Below are 19,646 nucleotides of genomic sequence, written 5' to 3'. Positions count from 1 at the left end.
TTATTCTTGACATTGTAAATGCTAAGCGCGGTATTCATTTTCTACAAATGGATTTGTAGGAAATTTTTTACAAACCAACTTCTAATATTGACATATGTCTTTAACATGTGAGAAACACATATTTTTTAAATTACTCATGTTTTCACATGCTTTTTTAATAACTTAAAAGATTATGTCTCTTTTAGAAACTGGTTTATATGAGTTTTCTACCAACGAGTTTATAGAAATTGTGTTCATTCCTGTGTTTTAACATTAGAGAGCAACTTCTGTTAGGTCATGGCATACAACTAGGGTTTTATGCCCACCAATATCATATTGACATGTCATCTCAGGAAAAAAAAAAAAAAAAAAAAAACTTAACAAACTCAAGTGTTACTAAAACACCGAATTATAACAATAGTTTTGCCCAATTTCCCTCTCAGACAAGTTGAGAACAAAGAGACTGGAAAATGCCACCAACGCCCGTGCTAAACCATGCCGCCATTGCCGGGTTCAGAACACGCCATCATAGTCAAGCCAAACCCAACACCACCGAACGTTGCTCCTCCAACGTGGGTCTAGATGCTGTGGGTCTGGACACTGTCGGCACCACCAAGGAACACGCCGCCACGCCACCGAACGCTGCTCCTCCAACGTGGGTCAACCGCTCTTCCCCTTATGGTTCTCTAATTTTCCTTCATTTTCCCTCACTTTGTCGCTCTCCAAACAGAAATCGCTAAAAATCAATGGTAAAAGTTGAAGAGAATATGAAGAAATCAGATGCAGATTGGAAATCAAATGTATAGAGGGTTTTATATATATATATATAAAGAAAAAGAAAAAAAAAAAAAAAAAAAAAAGGGTAAGATTTTGGTAAGTGTTTGGAAAAAGGTACAAAGTTGAGAATTTATTTGTTGGAGCTCATATTTCAAAAAAGTTGAAAATTAGTTTGGTAAAATTTTGGAAGTGTTTTGTAAAAATAAAAAATTTATAAGTATTTTTATAAAATAAAAAATTCAAAAATTGTAGCACCATACTCCTTAGTAGCAATGTTGCCCTTGTGGTGGTGGTAGTCTTCAGGCTATCAGATCTAACTTGCAGCCACCGTAAGGTCGTTAGACGATTACTACCATAGTGGTTTAAAGTGTTGACAATTAACTTTTCTAACTATTTTTTCGACATGATCAATATAAAATTGCAAACTTACATCAAAAAATTATTAAATAAATAAATAAAGGAAGAAAAGAAAAAAGGCTAGTGTTGGAGTGGTCGGCCAAAGGCATGTTTCAACCACCTCCTAATTCAACCGCTAGGGTTGTTCGACCACCTCATAATTGGCTAGAGGTGGCGGTCGAACCACCCTCATAGCCATGGGGTGATCAGCCATCTCGACGTTAACCTTTCTTCTCTATTTTAAAAAAATAAATTAAAATTTTAGCCTAAATTCTTACTTTCGTAATAATCGTGTAAGAAAAATAGTCAAAATTTGTACAAAGAGAATTATTTGTTATATAGGCATACTAGGAGTTATTTGTCCCTTATGAAACCCCATGTACCAATTTAGCAATTTGTTTTAAAAAAAAAAAAAGTAAAGGAAATGAAAATAACTTGGGAAAGCAACACAGTCACTAACACAGTAACACTATATCTAAACCAATTGTAATTGATGTTATCACTTGCTATTGGTTGTAGCCAAAAGAAGAATTTTAATTACAAATCGTTCTACTCTAAGCATAAAATCTACTACCTTTACAAGCTCATGCCTCACAAGGTCAATGTCTCAAAGTCTTTGTACTTTTCGCATACCTTCCCTCTGAAACTCTTCTATAAATGGATGCAAATGGGGCCTTAAAAGTCACTTCAAGATATGTTGTAAAAGTGAAATTACTCAACTGTTTAAGATGGCAACAAAACTTGATCATCTTCCAATGGCGGGTGAAAGCAAAGCTGCATTTCCCTGCTATAAACCCAATTCCTTCTTCAATTGAGCAAGGGTAGCTTCTATCTCATCAATATTCTCCTCAATGCTGCTCCCCTTGCCAGCTTTATCTTTACTACTATTTTCTGTTCTCTCTGTCCCAGACGTTCTAAAAGGATTGCCTTTCTGAGGTTCTTCATCAGAGCTGTACGATTCAACCTCTTGATCAGTTATGTTGAGTTCTTTCTCAAGAAATTCCACAAATTCTTCTCCAATTTCCTGCCAAGCGCAAATTTGACATGATGCAATTTAGGATTCCCCTTAAGGTCATTTTCCTTACAGATTAGACAAGCTTTCGCATATAAATCGTATCTGAAATATGTGAAAGAAATTTCTTCTATATGGTGTGGGTGCATGTTATCAGATTATTATGTTCACATAGACACTATAAGTGATAAAGACATTAATGTCTTACCGCCAATTCTTCCCATAGGCTTTTTGGCTTTCCTTGTGAAGTAGCACTCGCTTCCCAATTCTGGAATTCTCCTTGAAGATCTCTCAAGAAGTCCTCTGTAACATCAAATCTACAATTAAAGCACTATGTCGAAGTAGACTTGCAACCTTAAAGGGAAAAGAAAACAGCTGCCCAACAAGATTTGAGCATAATGAAAGTTAGCTTTATGGCCCATATGATGTCTCACAGGGAGGACATATCTACCTATTGTTATTTGAACATCCTTGAAAAAATTACCTGCAGCATAAAGGGCTTAATTATAAGAACGTAGAGAACAAACCTAACTCCGGAAAAGGATAAGATAGAAAACATGGAAAACGCCAGAAGATCTTTTCTGCTGGGAATTTTTATTTTTTTTTAAAAAAAAAGGTGTTCTTGCAGATGACAAAAAGTTGGATGACATGCAAGGAAGCCAGGGCCAACAAGGAAATCAAAGGTACTGGGGACATGGACCACTAGAGTCTACCAAATAGCAAGAAGTATACGCAGATGATGTAAGAAAGGAGAAAAACTTTTGGTCTAAAGGTTCATTAGGGAATTCCCTTTATTAATAAATTGGTTTTAAGTTGTTGATCCAAACATAGTAGTCTATCTAGATGTTCTTTTAAGACATTCTGCTGAAGAATGCAGTTACTTGGATGGTTAGGATAAATTTGACTGGTCCTTTGGCCCAAGAGATCTCCTTCATTAAAGGTTCCACTTAACTAGCATGTCACTATACTACTTATCAAAAAAATAAAAAAAAAACTAGCATGTCACTATACCGGTATATAGTGCTATGTCTGTGACAATATCTCATTTTTCAAAGGGTAGATCTCTCAAGGGCTATCTGGCAACCAGTGAAAGGGAATTAGCATTAAAGTAGACAACCTTTATATGTAAATAGTAAGTGATAAAAGAGAAAATGGGTTTCTATGTGCATAAGAGCTTTACAAATTCATACAAGATCAATTAGATTTGAAGAGGATTATAAGTTTTTACCAAACCCATAAAACTCTTCTTCTTCATCTTGTGTTTTCGTACTTTGGCTTCTTTGACCACCAGAATAGGAATAATCAGATCTGCGATTTCCAGTGTCATATTTCCTCCGAGATTCAGAACTCAGTAATGTATTGTATGCATGTTTAATCCTCATAAATTTCTCCTGTGCATTTGCCTGTGCACCAAAATATTTTGCAATATTAGCAGAGTCTATCTATATACCAGTAAAAGAATCAGATTTAGGTTAGCAATTTAAGACCATAGTTTTCAATTTGATAGATTTAAGACTTGAGTTTATGCCCATTCTAATTTCAAGACCTCATCACCATTTTCGGCAAAAATGAATGTGAATATATAATTACATTCAGATAAAAAATAAAACAAAAATGTCAGAACAAAAAGAAGTGGGTGGACTAAGTCAGCATTTTCGTCAGAAATTACTTTAAAAATACAATTATACTCCTCAAATAAAAATAACTTAAAAAGAAGCCATAACTAAAGAAAAAAAAAAAAAAAAAAAAAAAACCAGGACCGTGGCCATGGTGGCACGACCTAGCCATGGATGGGTGGCACAATTCAACCATGGCTGTGTCGTGCTCCTAGCCACCCATGGTGGCTCACGGCCACCCTCTTTGTTAGGAGGTCGCTTTCGTCCACCCATTTAGAGGGGATGGCTAGGGGCCACCTCGGTCAGAGTGGTGGAGCCATCCCTCAAGGCAAACCCTAACAAAGGGGGTGGCCCTTAGCCACCATGGGTGACAAGGAGCACAACCCAGCCATGGTTGGGTTGGGTCCCATGGCCACCACCATGTTTGGGCTTTTTTTCTTTTTCTTTTTAATATTTTTTATCTGGGTGGCATAATTTTATTTTCATAACCATTTCTGAAAAACGAAAAACTCAGTCAGAGGTCTCAAATTTAGAATAGACCTAAACTCAGGTCTTAAATCTATCAAATAAAAAACTGGGAACTTAAATTCAAAATGACAAAAAGCACAGAAGGTTGATGACCTGACTTCCTTAAATTTATTGTAGTACAAGATAAACTACCAAAAAACCTATAGAAGATAAAGAATTCTCCCTCTTCCTTTAAAACATCCAAATATACAATAATAAGAAACAAAAGAGAATGTATGCCGATACTATCAGGAATGAAAGTCAAAATTATGGGAAGCAAGTTGAGATCACCAAAGGATGATCAATTAGTTTCTCATGCTAGCCCAACATGGCTGGGGCCGCGCCTGCTTAAAGTCTAGCAGCATAAAAATGGTTACTGATTTCTGGACAGGTGTAATATCTTAACCATAAATTGAGGTAGATTAAAAGCAATAAGAAAGAATATGAGTGAAATGGAGATTGCTAAGCACACCAAAAATGAACACGAACTCTACTTAATAATGACTTTTGTTGAGCTTCGTAGTTCAAATTGATCCCTCATCCTTTCTTCCTCATGGATGGCATATTGGATTCCTTAGGGCTAAATGCGTCATAATTGTGTGGTCGGTTTTCTCTCAATTCTAAACTTTCATTGCTATTCTTAGAGAGGTCCTTCATATTTCGAAGGTAACCAAACCTAAAATTCCTTAGTTATTTCACCTAATTGCTTATGACTATAGCCTATAGGATAGAACTGCCACCTCCAATGATTTCACACTCACTTTTTCGACCATGAGGTAAAGATAGAACTTTAATTCTGTACCCATTTGTTCAGAACTCAAAATAACCCAATAAAAATCCTCTACTTAGAATTATATGGATCAAAATCCCATGTAAACCATAAACAAGAAAGTAAAACACGAATATTTACATTGGATTAAGTGCTTAATTCAGAAATTTACCTCCTTGTTGACATCTGGGTGATACTTTAGAGCAAGTTTACGATAAGCCCTTTTGATTTCATTCGGAGTTGCAGAGGGAGGCACCCCCAAAACCTCATAAGGAGACTCTCTGCGACTCGCTCTCAAAGGGGAAACACTACTACTTCTTGTTTTCTGCTTGTAACTCCAGAACCTGCAGATGGGTCTCGAAGATCTGGTTTGGTTTTGCAAAGAGAGAAGCGAAAGGTGAGGAAGAGATCTAAAGCAGAGGTGGGAGAAACAGGGGAGGGTGGTGGGTGGTGTCAGAGGTAGAGCCAATCCATGCATGTTCGTCAAGTAATCTGTGAATCTTTGTTCGCTCGTGCCAATGAAGACTCTCGTTGAGACATGTTGCGCTTTGGATGTGGACTCCAATGCCCCTGCCCGTGCTCTTTTACTATTGGTCCGGTTTTGGTTGATGTGGAGGTCTCTCTACCAGAGATCGTTACCATCGACGGTCAAAAATGGTCGTCATCAGTATTCTATTTTTCAGTCAGCAGTTTATTTACTCTTTCACATTCATTTCATCACAGCTGATATGTCAAGTTTCAAGTGATTTTTTTTTTTTATTTTATTTTTTATGCTTTTATGAATAATGAATAATATTAATTGTCTTAGATAAATATTGTATTCCAATTATATAATAAGTTTTGCAATAGAGAATATAACAATTATGTTCTCAGAATACAATACTATCCGAATGTAGTGTGCAGATTACAAATTCTAAACACTACTCTAAATAATAAATTGTGTAACAGCAGTGAAAAATAAGGGAAGAAAAAAGATTTCATCAAATATGCCGAAAATATATTTTATAACTTACAGAAGCAGTTTATTACAGTTTTCTGACTGTTTAGAAGGCAGTTTCTGATCGTTGAAAAAGCAGTTATATATATATATATTAAAAAAAAAATATGAAGTATTAGAAAAGCAATTGTACACATCAGAAAAATGCACACGTAAATAAAAAGTTCGTGGCTCGTGTGCGACGATGCGCACATGCTAAGTGCGTCTAAAACAACTAGTTGTGTGTACCCAAAATCTAATCTAATATAAGAGTAAGATAAATGCTTATAAAGTATGCAAAAAAAAACTCGTAGCTTTTCAATGTATGGCAAATTGTAATTAGAAAATATAAGAAAAGTTGAAATATTAAAATTTTTTAAAAAAAAAGTAAATTTTCATGAAATAATTGTCGACAGAATCCACCTGAATTGGCCGCATCCTTCGACCGTCAACCGATATATTTAAAATAAAATAAAATAAAAATTTCCTGTTGACAATATATCTATAGGAAAACAAACTAGGCTGGATCTATTTTCCTATATATTTCACCATATTATCTTTAAAAGCAGCCCATAATATAAGACAAGTTGGAGTCGCAAAACCCATCAATCTTTCAAAGAAACTTATCTAGCTAGTGACATAACCCATCAATTGCAATGCACAAACTCATGTGAGAGGACCCTTAGAATCCATATTGCTCAAACGAGTATTCAGACAGTCCAAACAAGTGTCCAAAATCTTATATGAGCAAAGTGGAGCGCGAGTACCCTCTCACGTAATGATGATATGTAATGCTTTGATTCGCTAACGAGGAGTCCAAAAAGCTTGAAGTAGAGAACTTGATGGGACTACTGAAACTGTAATTACATCCTCTAAAATCATCTGGAAAACAAAAACAAGAAATGAGATTGTTGGGGATGGGGATTCAGGATTCTTGGGAATTTCATTAAGATTTCACGAAATTTAGGTAGAGAATGAAGATGGGGAGGGGGGGGGGACCCAAGCTCCACACATCTCCCCTCTTATTTCTTGTCAATTCGGGTAAAAAATTATAAAGAATCCTAATCCGATCGTAGGATATTTGCACAAAATTAAAATTTAAAGAACCAAACATTCAACTGAATAAATAAATAAACAAAATTGAAAAATACGAATATTTGTTCTTCACTAATATGCAAAAACCCTTCAATTAGCAATGAGTGGTAAGTGTTGTTGATAACTATCATCCTGCCTTATTACTTAGGTTAAAAATGACCTTGGGCAATTACAGGCAAACGAATCATCTCCATTTCAACTAAAATGGAAGAGCAGTGCTATACGGCCCCCTCCCACGAGACTTTCATTCGACTCATGCATGATTTATTGACTAAAAAACTGAAATGCTGCACTTATATTTATGTATATATATATTCCAAAAGAAATGCCACGTGTATCGGATGAAAGTCTCATGGGAGGGAGCCGTATAGCACTGCTCGAAATAGAGAGGAGCCGGTCCTTCGTAAAACAAGGAGCAAAATTGTCCAAAAAATTAAAATGACAATTTTGCCCCGTATTTTATAGTGATGAATGCATTTATGCCGCTATAAATAATGCAAAAACTTGTCAATTGGCAACGGGTAATAATTCTTGTCCCTATAGTCACGACTATTGCCTTCATGCTTGATATGCAGGATTATGTGGGATGATTTTCAGCCAAATGAATTTGCATGGGGGAAATGGACTGTGCTGGTGGTGGGCTATTTCGAAGAAATAATACTAGAACAATAGAATATTTCGAATAATTCTAAACCTCCTCATGTTAGGGTAATTTGAAGAACAAAATAATTTTTCTCTCCCAATTTTGTTCAGATTACGAGGATAAATAAGATTAGCTGGATCTTGAAAGATAACTTAATATAACTTATCTCCTAAAAGTCTATACTACTAAAATAATATAATAAATTGGACTTTATCAACTTATAGTTGATGTTGATCTCATTCAGGTCAGCTTCCAATTTCCATGCAACTTCATGATTGGCCACCTAATAAACTGGAAAAAGTATATTCCACCGGCTGAAAGAAAAGTACAGACACACTCGAAATTAGGCTGGGACTCACTTTAAATAAATTTGGCTTCTAATCGGTTTATTTATTAAACGAGCAAAGTTTAAACCAAACTTTTATAAATTCAATTTGGCTCGTACAAATTTGTATAACTTTATTTTTATAATATAATTTTTAACTTTGTAACGAGAACATGTGTATAATGTAATAAATATAGCTTAAATTCTTGTAATTTTGGATCTTGACGTAGATATATGTATATTTGTGTCAGGTCAAAAAAAAAAAAAAAAAAAAAAAAAAAAAAACCAATACACACTCTTTATAGACCCATCATCTCACATGGGACCCACACCACATAAGCCCCGCCCCATGTGACAAGGTAAGTGTATATTGAGTGTTTTTGTATCATCTCCCATGTGTGTGTGTGTGTGGGTGGGGTTTATACGTATGTATACTTATGTGTGTGTAATGAATGTACATTCATACTTTAAGATAAACATATAAACTCAAGATTAAATTGTTTAAAATTGAAATTAATTTATCTAATTATTCAGCTAATAAATCTTAACAATAATTAACTAAAAGCTCGAACTCGTTCTAAAATTAAATGATTAATGATTAGAACTTGAACAGATTATCTAGCTCAGAAATAAGTTTAAATTCTGCTCGTGTTTGAAGAAAAAAAAAAAAAAAACCCTTGAACACATGACTCGACTGAGCTCAATTACAGTCCTAATGAGTGCTGGATCGACGAGACTTGAAGTGGAGTTCTTCGATTCATACTAAAATAAAGATCCAGAGAGAAGCCTCATAAAAGTGCAAAATCGTGAAACGGCATCAACCAGTGAGATAATGTTATTTAGAAACCAACCAAAACTCATACAAATTCCATTCAATAATTATTTATTAAGCAGGCTTCAGTCTGACATGCTTTCCAAGCACAAGCAGCACTAATTGGAAAAAACAAAATTATACTTCAAAATGGTAAATCTCTATGGGAGGTAAACTGGTAATCATCTTGATTGACAGCAGCATCACACATCAATGTGTATATCAGCAATTGAGCATAACTGCCATTGTAGATGCCTTACGGCCTCCAGCAAGCTCCCTTCAGAATAAACTTGGAGCAACATATCCCTGCAAGTGAGACATATACTGGTGTAACTCAATATCAATCAATTGAAAATCCTTTTACACAACCCAACTGAATAATGAACCCTGAATCTCAACTCAAACACATTATAATGTCATCCAAGACCACTTCCAAAACCATCCAAGAGAAAATTAATCAATTATTGTTCATAAAAAATGATCTTTTTAGTGCCATTGAAACAATGAGAGAAATTCACAATGAACTTAGTCCCTTCAGCCAAAAGTCATTTTCACTAATACCTCTCCTCTGCCTCTGCACTTCTATCAGAAGTGTTTAGACAAATTTCAAGCACTAGCATTTGGGAAGATTTTTGCATCCTTGCAGATGTTGATTAATCTGATATCTGTCCCTACAGTTTCTTTTGTCCTTCCACACACCCTTGATCCTGAAGAAAAATGGATACTGCAACAGGAGGTCTAAAACATAGGGTCTGCAGAGTTATTAAGTCAGAAAAAATTTCTAACTTGTACCGGTACCATACATTTGGCTCCAAAACCACTTTAGTTCTTCTTACGTTTTCAATCGTCTAACTCTTCCATGTTTCAGATATATTAGCAACACATGAGATGAATTTTGAAACTAACCATAGCACATATGCAGAGATGTTGTGAGCACAACAGAACACACTTTTAGAGAACATACGCTAATCCCGAACAATCAGCCTATTAATCCATTATCCATTTCTCTTTCTTCAAACTGAATTCATCTCATAAGATTGGAAGTTCAACAAAGCTAATTCACTACCTTTATAGATCTTTGAAAGATAGTGAACCAGACAAGAACATTAGAGGTATCAACAGGAACTAGATGAACAATCTGAATCGCTACATGATCTTTTGGACAAGAGAATAGTCTTACTGAAACGAAACAGGAAACAAGTGTCAACTGGTTCAAAACACGTCAATCTATTCTGCAGATTACAGTAATTGAACTTCCAACTTATCTATCTCTCGCATTTATAAAATTATGTACTACTACAAAAATTAATGGTATTGGAAAACTAAAGCTTTTCTCCAACAATTGTGAGAAAGATTCAGATTCTAAAACTCTATTCACCTAATCAATCCTACAAAGGCAATTTTCCTAAAATGGCAAAAAGGATTATGCTAAATGATTGTTTTAGCTAAAAGGTCACATATGCCAGTATAATTGCACAGAGAGAAGAACAACCAATCTTATTGAGATTAAAATGATGTGCATAGGTATCTAAACGAACAGAGCCGCTCACGAATAGGCTCTATCTCTGTTCATTTAATAAATGAGCCGACCGTTAACACAAAATTAGGTTCAATTATTAAACGAGCCATACACGTATAAACTTGGCTCAACTCGTATAAACTTATATGAAATCGTATAAGTTAATTTTTATTATTTTTTATAGTATTATTTTAATTTTGTAATGTGAATACTTCAAAAGATAAAAGGAAATTATCTTCCTAATATAATAGATATAGATTAAATTATTGTTTTTGTAAGTCTTGATGTAGATATATATGTGTTTGTATGCACATGAGTTTGTTTGTGTGTATGTATAGATACATGTGTGCGCGTGCATAATTAATGATTCTGCAAGAACACTTTCCCACAGCTGCCCAAAGTCACTGCAACTAATTACTAATATATGATATAAACCAAACACTATGAATTTTCAAATAGCCTCACGACCCACAGAGTTGGAAGCAAATGGCCTAAGTACGCCATTTGGTTCAAGGCATTCCAGATTCCAATGAAAGACCACATACATTTCCACAAATGAGATGCTTGGGAATGTGGGCTTTCCTCATTTGGCTTGCTATGTAGAGTTCCATTCGGTGAAACTAAAAACATGTTTTATCCTAGTTCTCAAAGATACCCCTATTCTGGCGATGGTGGCCAACAGGTGGCTGACAGACAGTGATCAGTGAAGTTGGACGACGCTAGTGGCCATTTGTGAGGTGGCCAACAGGTGGTGGTAGGCAAACGGTGGCTTAAATCATGGAAACTAAGTGGGAGCAATTTAGACATGACAGAGTACCCAACATTCCCACCAGGTGTGAATCTCAGATTGTCACCTGTCTTATTCTCACAAAATGCGAGAATGTGATATCTACGAAAATATCAGATTGCCAAAATATTTGGTACACCAGGGACATTTATGGGAATACTCGCAGATTCCAGAAAGTAATGGGACTCCTGCCAATACTTCTTGAACCAAACAGTCCTAAAGTGGCTCCTCCAATACTTATAAAGTAGCACTTAGAAAAACGAAATGCATAACCAAGCAGATGATCTAACTCTCTCTCTCAAATAAGAGACTTTTTGAGATGGAACATCAAAATCATTCTGCACAAGAATTTTTAGGCTAGGTTTGGTAATGTCTCTGAAAACATTTTTCTATGTACAGTGACAAAAAACACTTTTTTTTTTCTCAAAACCAGTAACAAACTTAAAACACAACACTTTTCAAAACACAAAACACTCTTTAGAAAACTTTTCCCACCTTAGAAGAATATTTTGACAAAACAAGTGCTTAATTTTTGCAAGTGTAGAGGCTAACTTATTATTTAAGAACACCTCCCACCTCTGTGAGGCTCAAGATTACCAACGAAGCAACCTTATAGGTTGAGTTGCAAGAGTTAGCTTCAACCAAGTATGCTCAACTTCTGAATCTACACAAAAGCATACTGTAAATAATCCAAAAATCTTATGCAGGCAGGCAGTAACGGAAAACCATATCACATGCAATAAACTAAAAGCAAGTGTTTAAACCCCCAGAACTGGCAGCTAACTCACTTTTGCTAAGCCTTTCTATTGGCTCTTTGCTTTTATGCAGAAAAATAAGGTTTTTTATACATTCAATTAATACTCAAGAGAATAAAATTTATGAATTATAGTAAATGTTAAGAATGTATTTCATGACTTGGTGTGAACTAGATAGCCTAAAAATAATAAACCACAACCCCCTGCTGCTATCCTGAAACTAAAAACAACCATATATACTGAGCCAAAGTGTGTTACTTAGCCTGGTTCATACGAAATTCCAAGATATATAGGAGAAGGGATTTGAAGTGTCTCCATATAATTCCTAAGAACATCTCCCACATCTGTGAGGTTCAAGATTACCAACGAAGTAACCTTATAGGTTGAGCTGCAAGACTTTAGCTTCAACCGATTTGTCCAACTTCTCAATCTACACAAAAACATACCATAAATAATCTGAAAGTCTTATGCAGACAATGACTGATTACCATATCACACACAATAAACAAGCAGCACGTGTTGAAAGCCCCAGAATGAGCCTATAGGTGCTCGAACTGTTATTCCATATTTAAAGATATAAAAAAAAATATGAAAAATGATTTTTTTACATCTCTTTTCTAAATCAATCATTGGATATGTAGGACCCACAAAGACCCACATGCGGGTCCTACAGATCCAATCGTTGATTTAGAAAAGAGATGTATGGAAAATGTACAAAAGATGTACATGTAACATGTCTAAAAACGAAATATATATATATATATATATATATATATATATATATATCAAGAGGCACAATTCGGAGGAATGTTATTATCTGTCTACACATAAATACTGCTATGGTAGAAATACCTACATAAGGAGGAGGAGACGCGGGAGCTGTTTCTGGAAATCTTGTAATTTCAGTTTCAGTCTTCCTAATGTTAGGGTCTTGGTTGAATATGAGGAAGCTGGGGCAACCAAGAGTTTAAGTTCCAATTCCAGATAGAAGAAGTAAATCCCATTGTTTTTCCCAATAAGGAAAGGACAAAAACGAACAGAAATAATAGTAAATGGGAACTGGTACGTGCAGACCCAAGGATTTGGAAGGCATTCTACTTGCAATTTCCTCCTATCATCGTCTACAAGTAAATGGTATGCAACGTTTCAATTGCTATTTGTTCAAACATGCTGAGACAAAATGGAGCAAGAATACAAGCATTTTTGCAACAAAAGGCATGACCACTATTTTTGGTAATCCACTTTAAGAAGCCATCAAATTTGAGAGAAACAAAATGTAGTAAAACTAGTAGCATACTTAAAAAGCAGTACAATCATATCTGCTATTCATAGGTAGTCCTAGCTCTTGTTTCCCCAATTACAAGCTCACACTAAATAATCAAATCTGATTAAGATCAAGAAAACCTCACCTCTATCTACCCTTGATTAGACCCAACATGAGGATGGTACGCCCAATCCCTCTGTTGCATCATACCGTACGCACCATGCGACTCAAACCCGTGATTCCCCACAGGCACACCCATGTGCCCGACCCCGAGAACTGGTATCTGCATCATCGGCGGCGGCGGCGGATATTGCATATGAATCGGCATCGGCACGTGCGCTGCGGCCTCGTGCGACGGCATCGGCGTCGACGCAAACAGCTGGTGATCCGACGTCGAAGAGAGAGTGCCAGAGGGGCCCACGTCGCCGGGCAACCCTTGCATTCTCTTCAGGTAGAGCCGATACTTCTGGAGGTGGCTCGCCACGTTCTCGCGGGTCAGGCCCTCCACGTTCATCAGCTGCATGATGGTTTTGGGCACCGCGTTCTTGATCCCCAGGTGGCCCACCACGTCCACGAACCGCTTGTGCAGCTGCGGGGTCCACACCAAACGCGACCGTTTCAGGGCCCGCGCGGTCGACGAAGGGTCGTCGCTCGAGTTCTCCGCTCGGAGCGCTGAATCGGCCTCGAGCTCCGCGCAGTCGATTCTTCTACACTTTCTCGGGTCGCTACCGGAGCCCGACCCCGACCCGTCCCGATCGATGGTCTCGTCGGGCTCCTCCACCACCACCATCGGTTCTCCGGCGGGGTTCTCGGCGAAGGATTTGAAGTTGTTGCTGGTAGAGAACCCCAGCCCCTTGGAGAGCGTGGAAAGCGTGGTCCGCGACGCCCGGTTGACCTCGAGCGCGGTCCGGTACGGTTCCGGCGATATGCTGAACGCCGAGGCCAGCTCCGGCGGGATCAACGGCTGGGACAACGGCGTGAGATCGTCAGCGTTCGGAAGCCCCGCCTCCCACTCCGCCACTCGCTCCTCATACTCGGTCATCTCCACCTCCTCCTCACCCATCATTCACACAAACACAGGAAAACCGCAATCTTTCCTAGCGGCTCACACGGCCATATCCGATATATCTCCGAATTTCGCTTCGTTGTCGGATCTGAGAGAGAGGAAATAGATATTTCGTGAGATTCGGGGGGGCGCGTTTGGAAAGCGGAAAAAAAAAAAGAGCGAAAAATTAAAGTTTTCTGTTGTGTTTGGGCTTTCGGGGGAGGAAAACGAAAGGGGAAAGAAAAGTGCAATATCCGATTCGAGATCGATCTTCTATTCGTGCCAACGTGGACGACTTAGCCAGATATTTTTTTATCTTCTAAATATCTATCCCCTGTTCACCTCCTTCCCCCACGCGGCTACTCCACATTTCACTCGGTACTCGCTCTAGATTTGCGAAACGTGTCCTCCCGGTAAAACCGAAATTACGGATATAGGCTCATACAGATATTGAGTGAGCTAAGGATGTGTGATTGGATGCGAGTGGCCACGCAAGCAAAGTGCGCGCGCTTTTGGAGGCTTTTTGGTAATTTTAAAATATTGTTCTTAACCGACCTGAAGTCCATGGTTTTTTAAAGCTGTGATTTTGTTTTGGAGTGGGGGGGTGGGGGGGTGGACGGTGGACCAATAGGGAAAGAGAGTGTTGGTGAACAGCTGGAGAGGGGGAAACGTGGGCGTTTTTTGACGGCATAGCTTTTGGCGGTGATGTGTTCGCTATTGGATCATTGGATGGTGATGAAGGTGCATCGTTCTCAATGATGGGGAATCAGACGGCGGGTAATATGAGGACGTACAAAATATAATACAAATTAATTGGACGGGCAATCATGAGACGAAAGATTCTCTAACCTCTCGATTGTTTCTCCGTCCAATAAATTATTCGAATACGTGAGTAACGTGAGTTTCATAAATAAATTATATATATATATATATATATAAGGATAATTTTATAAAAAGATATTGAATTATTTGTCATTTTGGGATAAGGATATTAAATCAGCAAACGTTTCAAACTCGAGTACACAAAATACTCCTATTTTTTAAGAGTAATGCTACACATCATTCCTTTATCTTCCTTTTGTCCTCCCAAAATTGATATGGCTCTTAAAATCACCATTAAATTTTTGATATATGACTATTGAATTTTAATCCAATGGTGATTTTAAGAGCCACTTCAATTTTGGGAGGATAAAAGGAGGACAAGGGGATGATGTGTAGCATTACTCATTTTTTAAAGGAAAAAAAAATGCTAGGATTTAGGTATTAGTCAAAATTAAACGAAATTTACAAAAATACCGATTCCTGAATCTTTAAAAAAATTTATAAATTTTTTTAAAAAAAAATAAATACAAGGATATTTTGAGACTTTTAGAAATTTGGATACCCCAATTTAAGATATTTGCTAGTTCAATACCCTTATCTCAAAACAGCATATAATTCGATACCCTTTTATGAAATTATCCACCATATATATATATATATATAAAAGAAATATTAAATATACCCCATCGTCTTACCTTTATTTATTGCAACTAGTATGACAATATCTATTCGCTTATACTAAATAAGAAAAATTGTACTATTGATTCGTATAGTTGATCTAAATTATAACTTGTTTTTTTTGTTATATCAAAATTAATTCAAAAAATTTTGTGGTTGGCTTAATTTACAAATTGCTCCCTGAAATTAAATTCCATTAAAAAATTTGACAGATTCTGTTACGCACTATGTTAGCGTCAATAAGATGGCGACACTTATCGATCATAATAAAATTAAATATAAATAGAACTTAAAAAATTATTTAAAAAAAATTATTTTTTTTTTCTTTTAAATAAGAAAAGTTGCGACAAAAGTGGGCATTAGGAAAAGTACGTGGCTGGTTGGGACAAGGATTGAAGCAAGATGCACGTGGACGATGATGACACTCGAAGTTGGCCAAATTCCAAATCTAATTAGCACAAATTGCAAAATTGCAAATCTGTAATTTCACTATTTTATTACATTTTCAACAATCATAGGATCCAATAATATTACATGTTCCGTACCATTTTCGGGAATTTTTGCATTCAAACATTAGTTCTTAAAACGCGACCGTCTAAATTGCAAACAATTTAAACATTAAATTTGAGAAAAATTTTATCTTAAAAATAAATAGTAACGTCTTTTCTACGTGCAAACAAGTCATTAATTTGTATTATTTCGTGCACATTGCAATCCGTTCTTCATCTTGTACACATTCCTGATTATGCTATTGACAAGTTACTTTAATTTTCAAAATTCATACTCGATATTAACCTAATCGGTATGAAAAAATAATGATATTGTTAAGTATAATATGACTTTATTATCCAACCTATCATATCTCATATTTTAGAGTGAATCACCGAAATAATCAGTATGCAAACGTTAGATCAAAATCTCTTATAATTGAAGATCTCTCCTCTTAACCCTACCCTTTTTCTTTGAGCAAGAGTTTGTGAGATGGACTTCCCTACTCGAGCCCTGCCCGAGCAAAGGGCCCGGGCAGGGCCCTCGTGCTCCCGGCCTGCCCCTCCTAATTGGGAAGGAAATGGTAATGAATCACAATTCCCAAACGTTGGGCCAAGACTAGTGAATAAAGAGCTGAGACTTCAGAAACCATTGGGCTAAAGCCTCAACTGCTATTTTACTTCCAAATCCAACTGTGGGTTTTTGAATTGAAGCTCAATTTTCCATCACTTTTGGTGGGTCTGAGTGGGCTTTAGGCCTGTCATATCCAAAGATTTCAATGGAACACATAAGCAACAGTGTTTCTGACTATGTACCTTGGAGTCTCTCTCTAGAGACACAGAGAGGAGTGGTAGAGCAGATGAACCATGGCTACCATATCTTTATCCCTATCTCCCAAACCCTTCCTCTCCATTAACAAGCCAAAACCTTACTGCTTTCTTGCACCCAAAAAAGCCACTACCTCATCCGAAAGACCCAGTCTTTCACACAATTTACTTCAAAGAATTACTCATAAAAGCACCCAAGTTTGGAGAGTCTCAGCCGCCTCTGGCGGGGAAGTTGTGCCATCAGAAGCAGCCCCACTAGAGAGTTCCCAGGAGATAGTGTCCACGAGTGATGATGGTGTCTCCAACATCATATCAGGTCTTCTCTTGATAGCCTTCATTGGCCTGTCTGTTCTCACTATTGGGGTAAAGTCACTTTCCCAAAATGCCAGATTTCCATGTTATGTTATGCTATTTTGTATACAGTTGGCTATAATTGTGATCTTGGGATGTGGGTTCTTACTAAATTAAGGTGTTTTGGGTTCCAGGTTATCTACATAGGTGTGACAGATTTCTTGCAGAAGAGGGAGAGAGAGAAGTTTGAGAAAGAAGAGGCAGCTAACAAAAAGAAGACTGGGAAGAAGAAGAAGGTGAGAGCAAGAGCTGGGCCTAGGGGATTCGGGCAAAAGATTGATGATGATTATGATGAGGATTAGGATTTTCAATGTAAGCTTTTCAAGGTCTTTGTTGGAATGGGTTTTCTTTACTTCTCTATTCTGGGTCTTCCACGGAGAAATCTAGGGGCACAAATTTCCAGTTTTTGTGACATTCTTAGGCGACTGTCAGATTTTATTCAAGGTGTTTGTCCAAAAATCTAAAACAGACAAACAAATGCTTCTCATTCTAACCTTTTTTTAAGAAGTTATTTGTGTCTACTAATTCTAATTAATTGGTATATATTGGGTTATAGCAAATGCTTTTTCAGGATACACGAGAGCCCAGAAAACCTCTAAAGTTTGGTTTTATTTTGCACAAAATTGAATGAACCCAGAACACCATTAACAAAAAGGAAGGATTTAGAGACTTAATCTTGACCGTTAGTTGAACTTATATTAATCTTAAAGTTGAGGCGTCACTAGTACCCTAGAGCCCACTAAAAGTTGGAGTTTTTTCAACCCAAACTCTATTTATGACACACAAAATAGTCTATGGGGCTATGGGCTATGGTATGAGCGGCCGCATTTGCATTCTCTTAACATGTATGAGTGGTACGACGCTCCACCATCTTAAATGGCGCAAACTCTCTTTGATTTCATTAACTATATGTCCAAATTTGCTTCAATTGTTCCCTTCCACTTTTGTCGCCATTACGATTTGTAGGGCATCCCCCTCCAATATAATGTCATTAAAACCCATCTCTCGACAAAATTTCACGGCATGGAAAGCTGCAAATGCTTCTGCTACTGCTGAATCGGCTATCATGTTCCTTATGGTGCTGCGAGCAGCTATAACAAAGCCTTCATGATCCCTGTCAACAATGCCCAAGCCAATACCTTATTTAATTATCTTTTTCTTTTTCTTTTTCATGGGAGACTCTCTTTTTTAAAGTCTCTTTAAATACCTTCCGGTTAAGAGATTCTCCTACCATAAACACATATATTTATATATAATTATAAAAAAATGTTTTTTAACGGAAAGTTAAAATGCAAGTTAAAGAATAGGGCTAGAGTCTTTCTCCCTAATAGGAATAGAGATATATACACTTGCTCGCTTAATGAATCATAGATTGAAGTTTTTTGATCTTTTGTATTGTTTATTGAGATGATAAAACTTAATCAACACCCTTTCGACGTCCATCCTTGAAACTTAGATTTTCCTCTTTGTGGAAGCAATAAACAAGAAGTACACATATGAAAGGTAACAGCTTCTAAAGGTATGTGCAGCACATCGTATCTGCAGCTAGACCTCAAAAAGAAAAAGAAAATGGCACACTAGTGTACGATATATTATATAACCCATTCTTTTTTCTTGGTAAAAAGAAGTCAAATCCGCTTGGCCTTTACTTTGAGTGTCTTCAGCATACGGTTCTCTTCTCTCCTTCATTGGCGTTGCTCTAATTACACTGCTTGGTCTGCCTTTTCTGCGGCAGCAATATTCGATCACCTGCCATTTAGCACGTCTCTCCATTGCACAAATCAAACGCTCTATGTAAGCATGAAAACCATGTAATGCTACATAGACTTAAAGTTACGTATGATATGTGAAATGTTTATTTCATTAGAAAAATAGAATAATTTTTATTGAAAATGAAAACAATAGTCTTAGACTAACAATTCCGTGTACCAAATGTATTCGTACTCATTGAAAGGAGTAATACTATATATAAAACTTTTATCTTTTTAAAAGTAATGTGACTGATGTTGATTTTTAGAAGTCACAAGAACAAATAAGAGTCTTTCGTATATCATTACTCGAGAAATTGACCATGATTGTGGTGAAATAATCTGACCAGCCATGACAGGTTGTACAAGTAAAATTCAGTTAATATAAATTTTTTTTTAAAAAAAAAAAAAAAAAAAAAAAAAAAAAAGGATCGGAAACTTGACTGAAATGAAAC

The 19,646-nt window shown here is 36.7% G+C and overlaps 3 protein-coding genes across 5 annotated transcripts; 1 reads left to right on the top strand and 2 right to left on the bottom strand.

Moving 5' to 3' along the window:
• Positions 1–1,622: 1,622 nt before the first annotated feature.
• LOC133877788 (uncharacterized) lies at positions 1,623–5,619 on the bottom strand. 2 transcript variants are annotated; one of them, XM_062316201.1, is made up of 5 exons: positions 5,229–5,619; positions 3,393–3,567; positions 2,616–2,648; positions 2,373–2,467; positions 1,623–2,176 (listed from the first exon to the last, which is right to left on the bottom strand). In XM_062316201.1, exons 1-5 carry the CDS (start codon positions 5,532–5,534, stop codon positions 1,940–1,942), a joined length of 846 nt encoding a protein of 281 aa, XP_062172185.1. In that variant the 5' UTR covers positions 5,535–5,619; the 3' UTR covers positions 1,623–1,939. The 2 variants fall into 2 exon arrangements, with proteins under 2 accessions (XP_062172185.1, XP_062172186.1); XM_062316202.1 differs by lacking the exon at positions 2,616–2,648.
• A 3,286-nt stretch (positions 5,620–8,905) lies between these two features.
• Positions 8,906–14,550, bottom strand: LOC133877827 (transcription factor PCL1-like). 2 transcript variants are annotated; one of them, XR_009901781.1, is made up of 3 exons: positions 13,377–14,550; positions 11,789–12,397; positions 8,906–9,212 (listed from the first exon to the last, which is right to left on the bottom strand). XR_009901781.1 is itself a non-coding variant. In XM_062316252.1 (2 exons), exon 1 carries the CDS (start codon positions 14,295–14,297, stop codon positions 13,383–13,385), a length of 915 nt encoding a protein of 304 aa, XP_062172236.1. In that variant the 5' UTR covers positions 14,298–14,550; the 3' UTR covers positions 8,906–9,212; positions 13,377–13,382. The 2 variants fall into 2 exon arrangements, 1 of the variants encoding a protein (XP_062172236.1); XM_062316252.1 differs by lacking the exon at positions 11,789–12,397.
• Positions 14,551–17,070: 2,520 nt separating this feature from the next.
• Positions 17,071–17,974, top strand: LOC133878200 (uncharacterized). The gene is made up of 2 exons (XM_062316721.1): positions 17,071–17,455; positions 17,578–17,974. Exons 1-2 carry the CDS (start codon positions 17,132–17,134, stop codon positions 17,743–17,745), a joined length of 492 nt encoding a protein of 163 aa, XP_062172705.1. The 5' UTR covers positions 17,071–17,131; the 3' UTR covers positions 17,746–17,974.
• The last annotated feature ends 1,672 nt before the right edge of the window (positions 17,975–19,646 follow it).

This window comes from Alnus glutinosa, chromosome 9 (genome assembly GCF_958979055.1).
Source record: "Alnus glutinosa chromosome 9, dhAlnGlut1.1, whole genome shotgun sequence".
Classification (NCBI taxonomy): domain Eukaryota; kingdom Viridiplantae; phylum Streptophyta; class Magnoliopsida; order Fagales; family Betulaceae; genus Alnus; species Alnus glutinosa.
The sequence above is the reverse complement of the archived record's forward strand: the minus strand, read 5'-3'. Positions and strand labels throughout refer to the sequence as shown.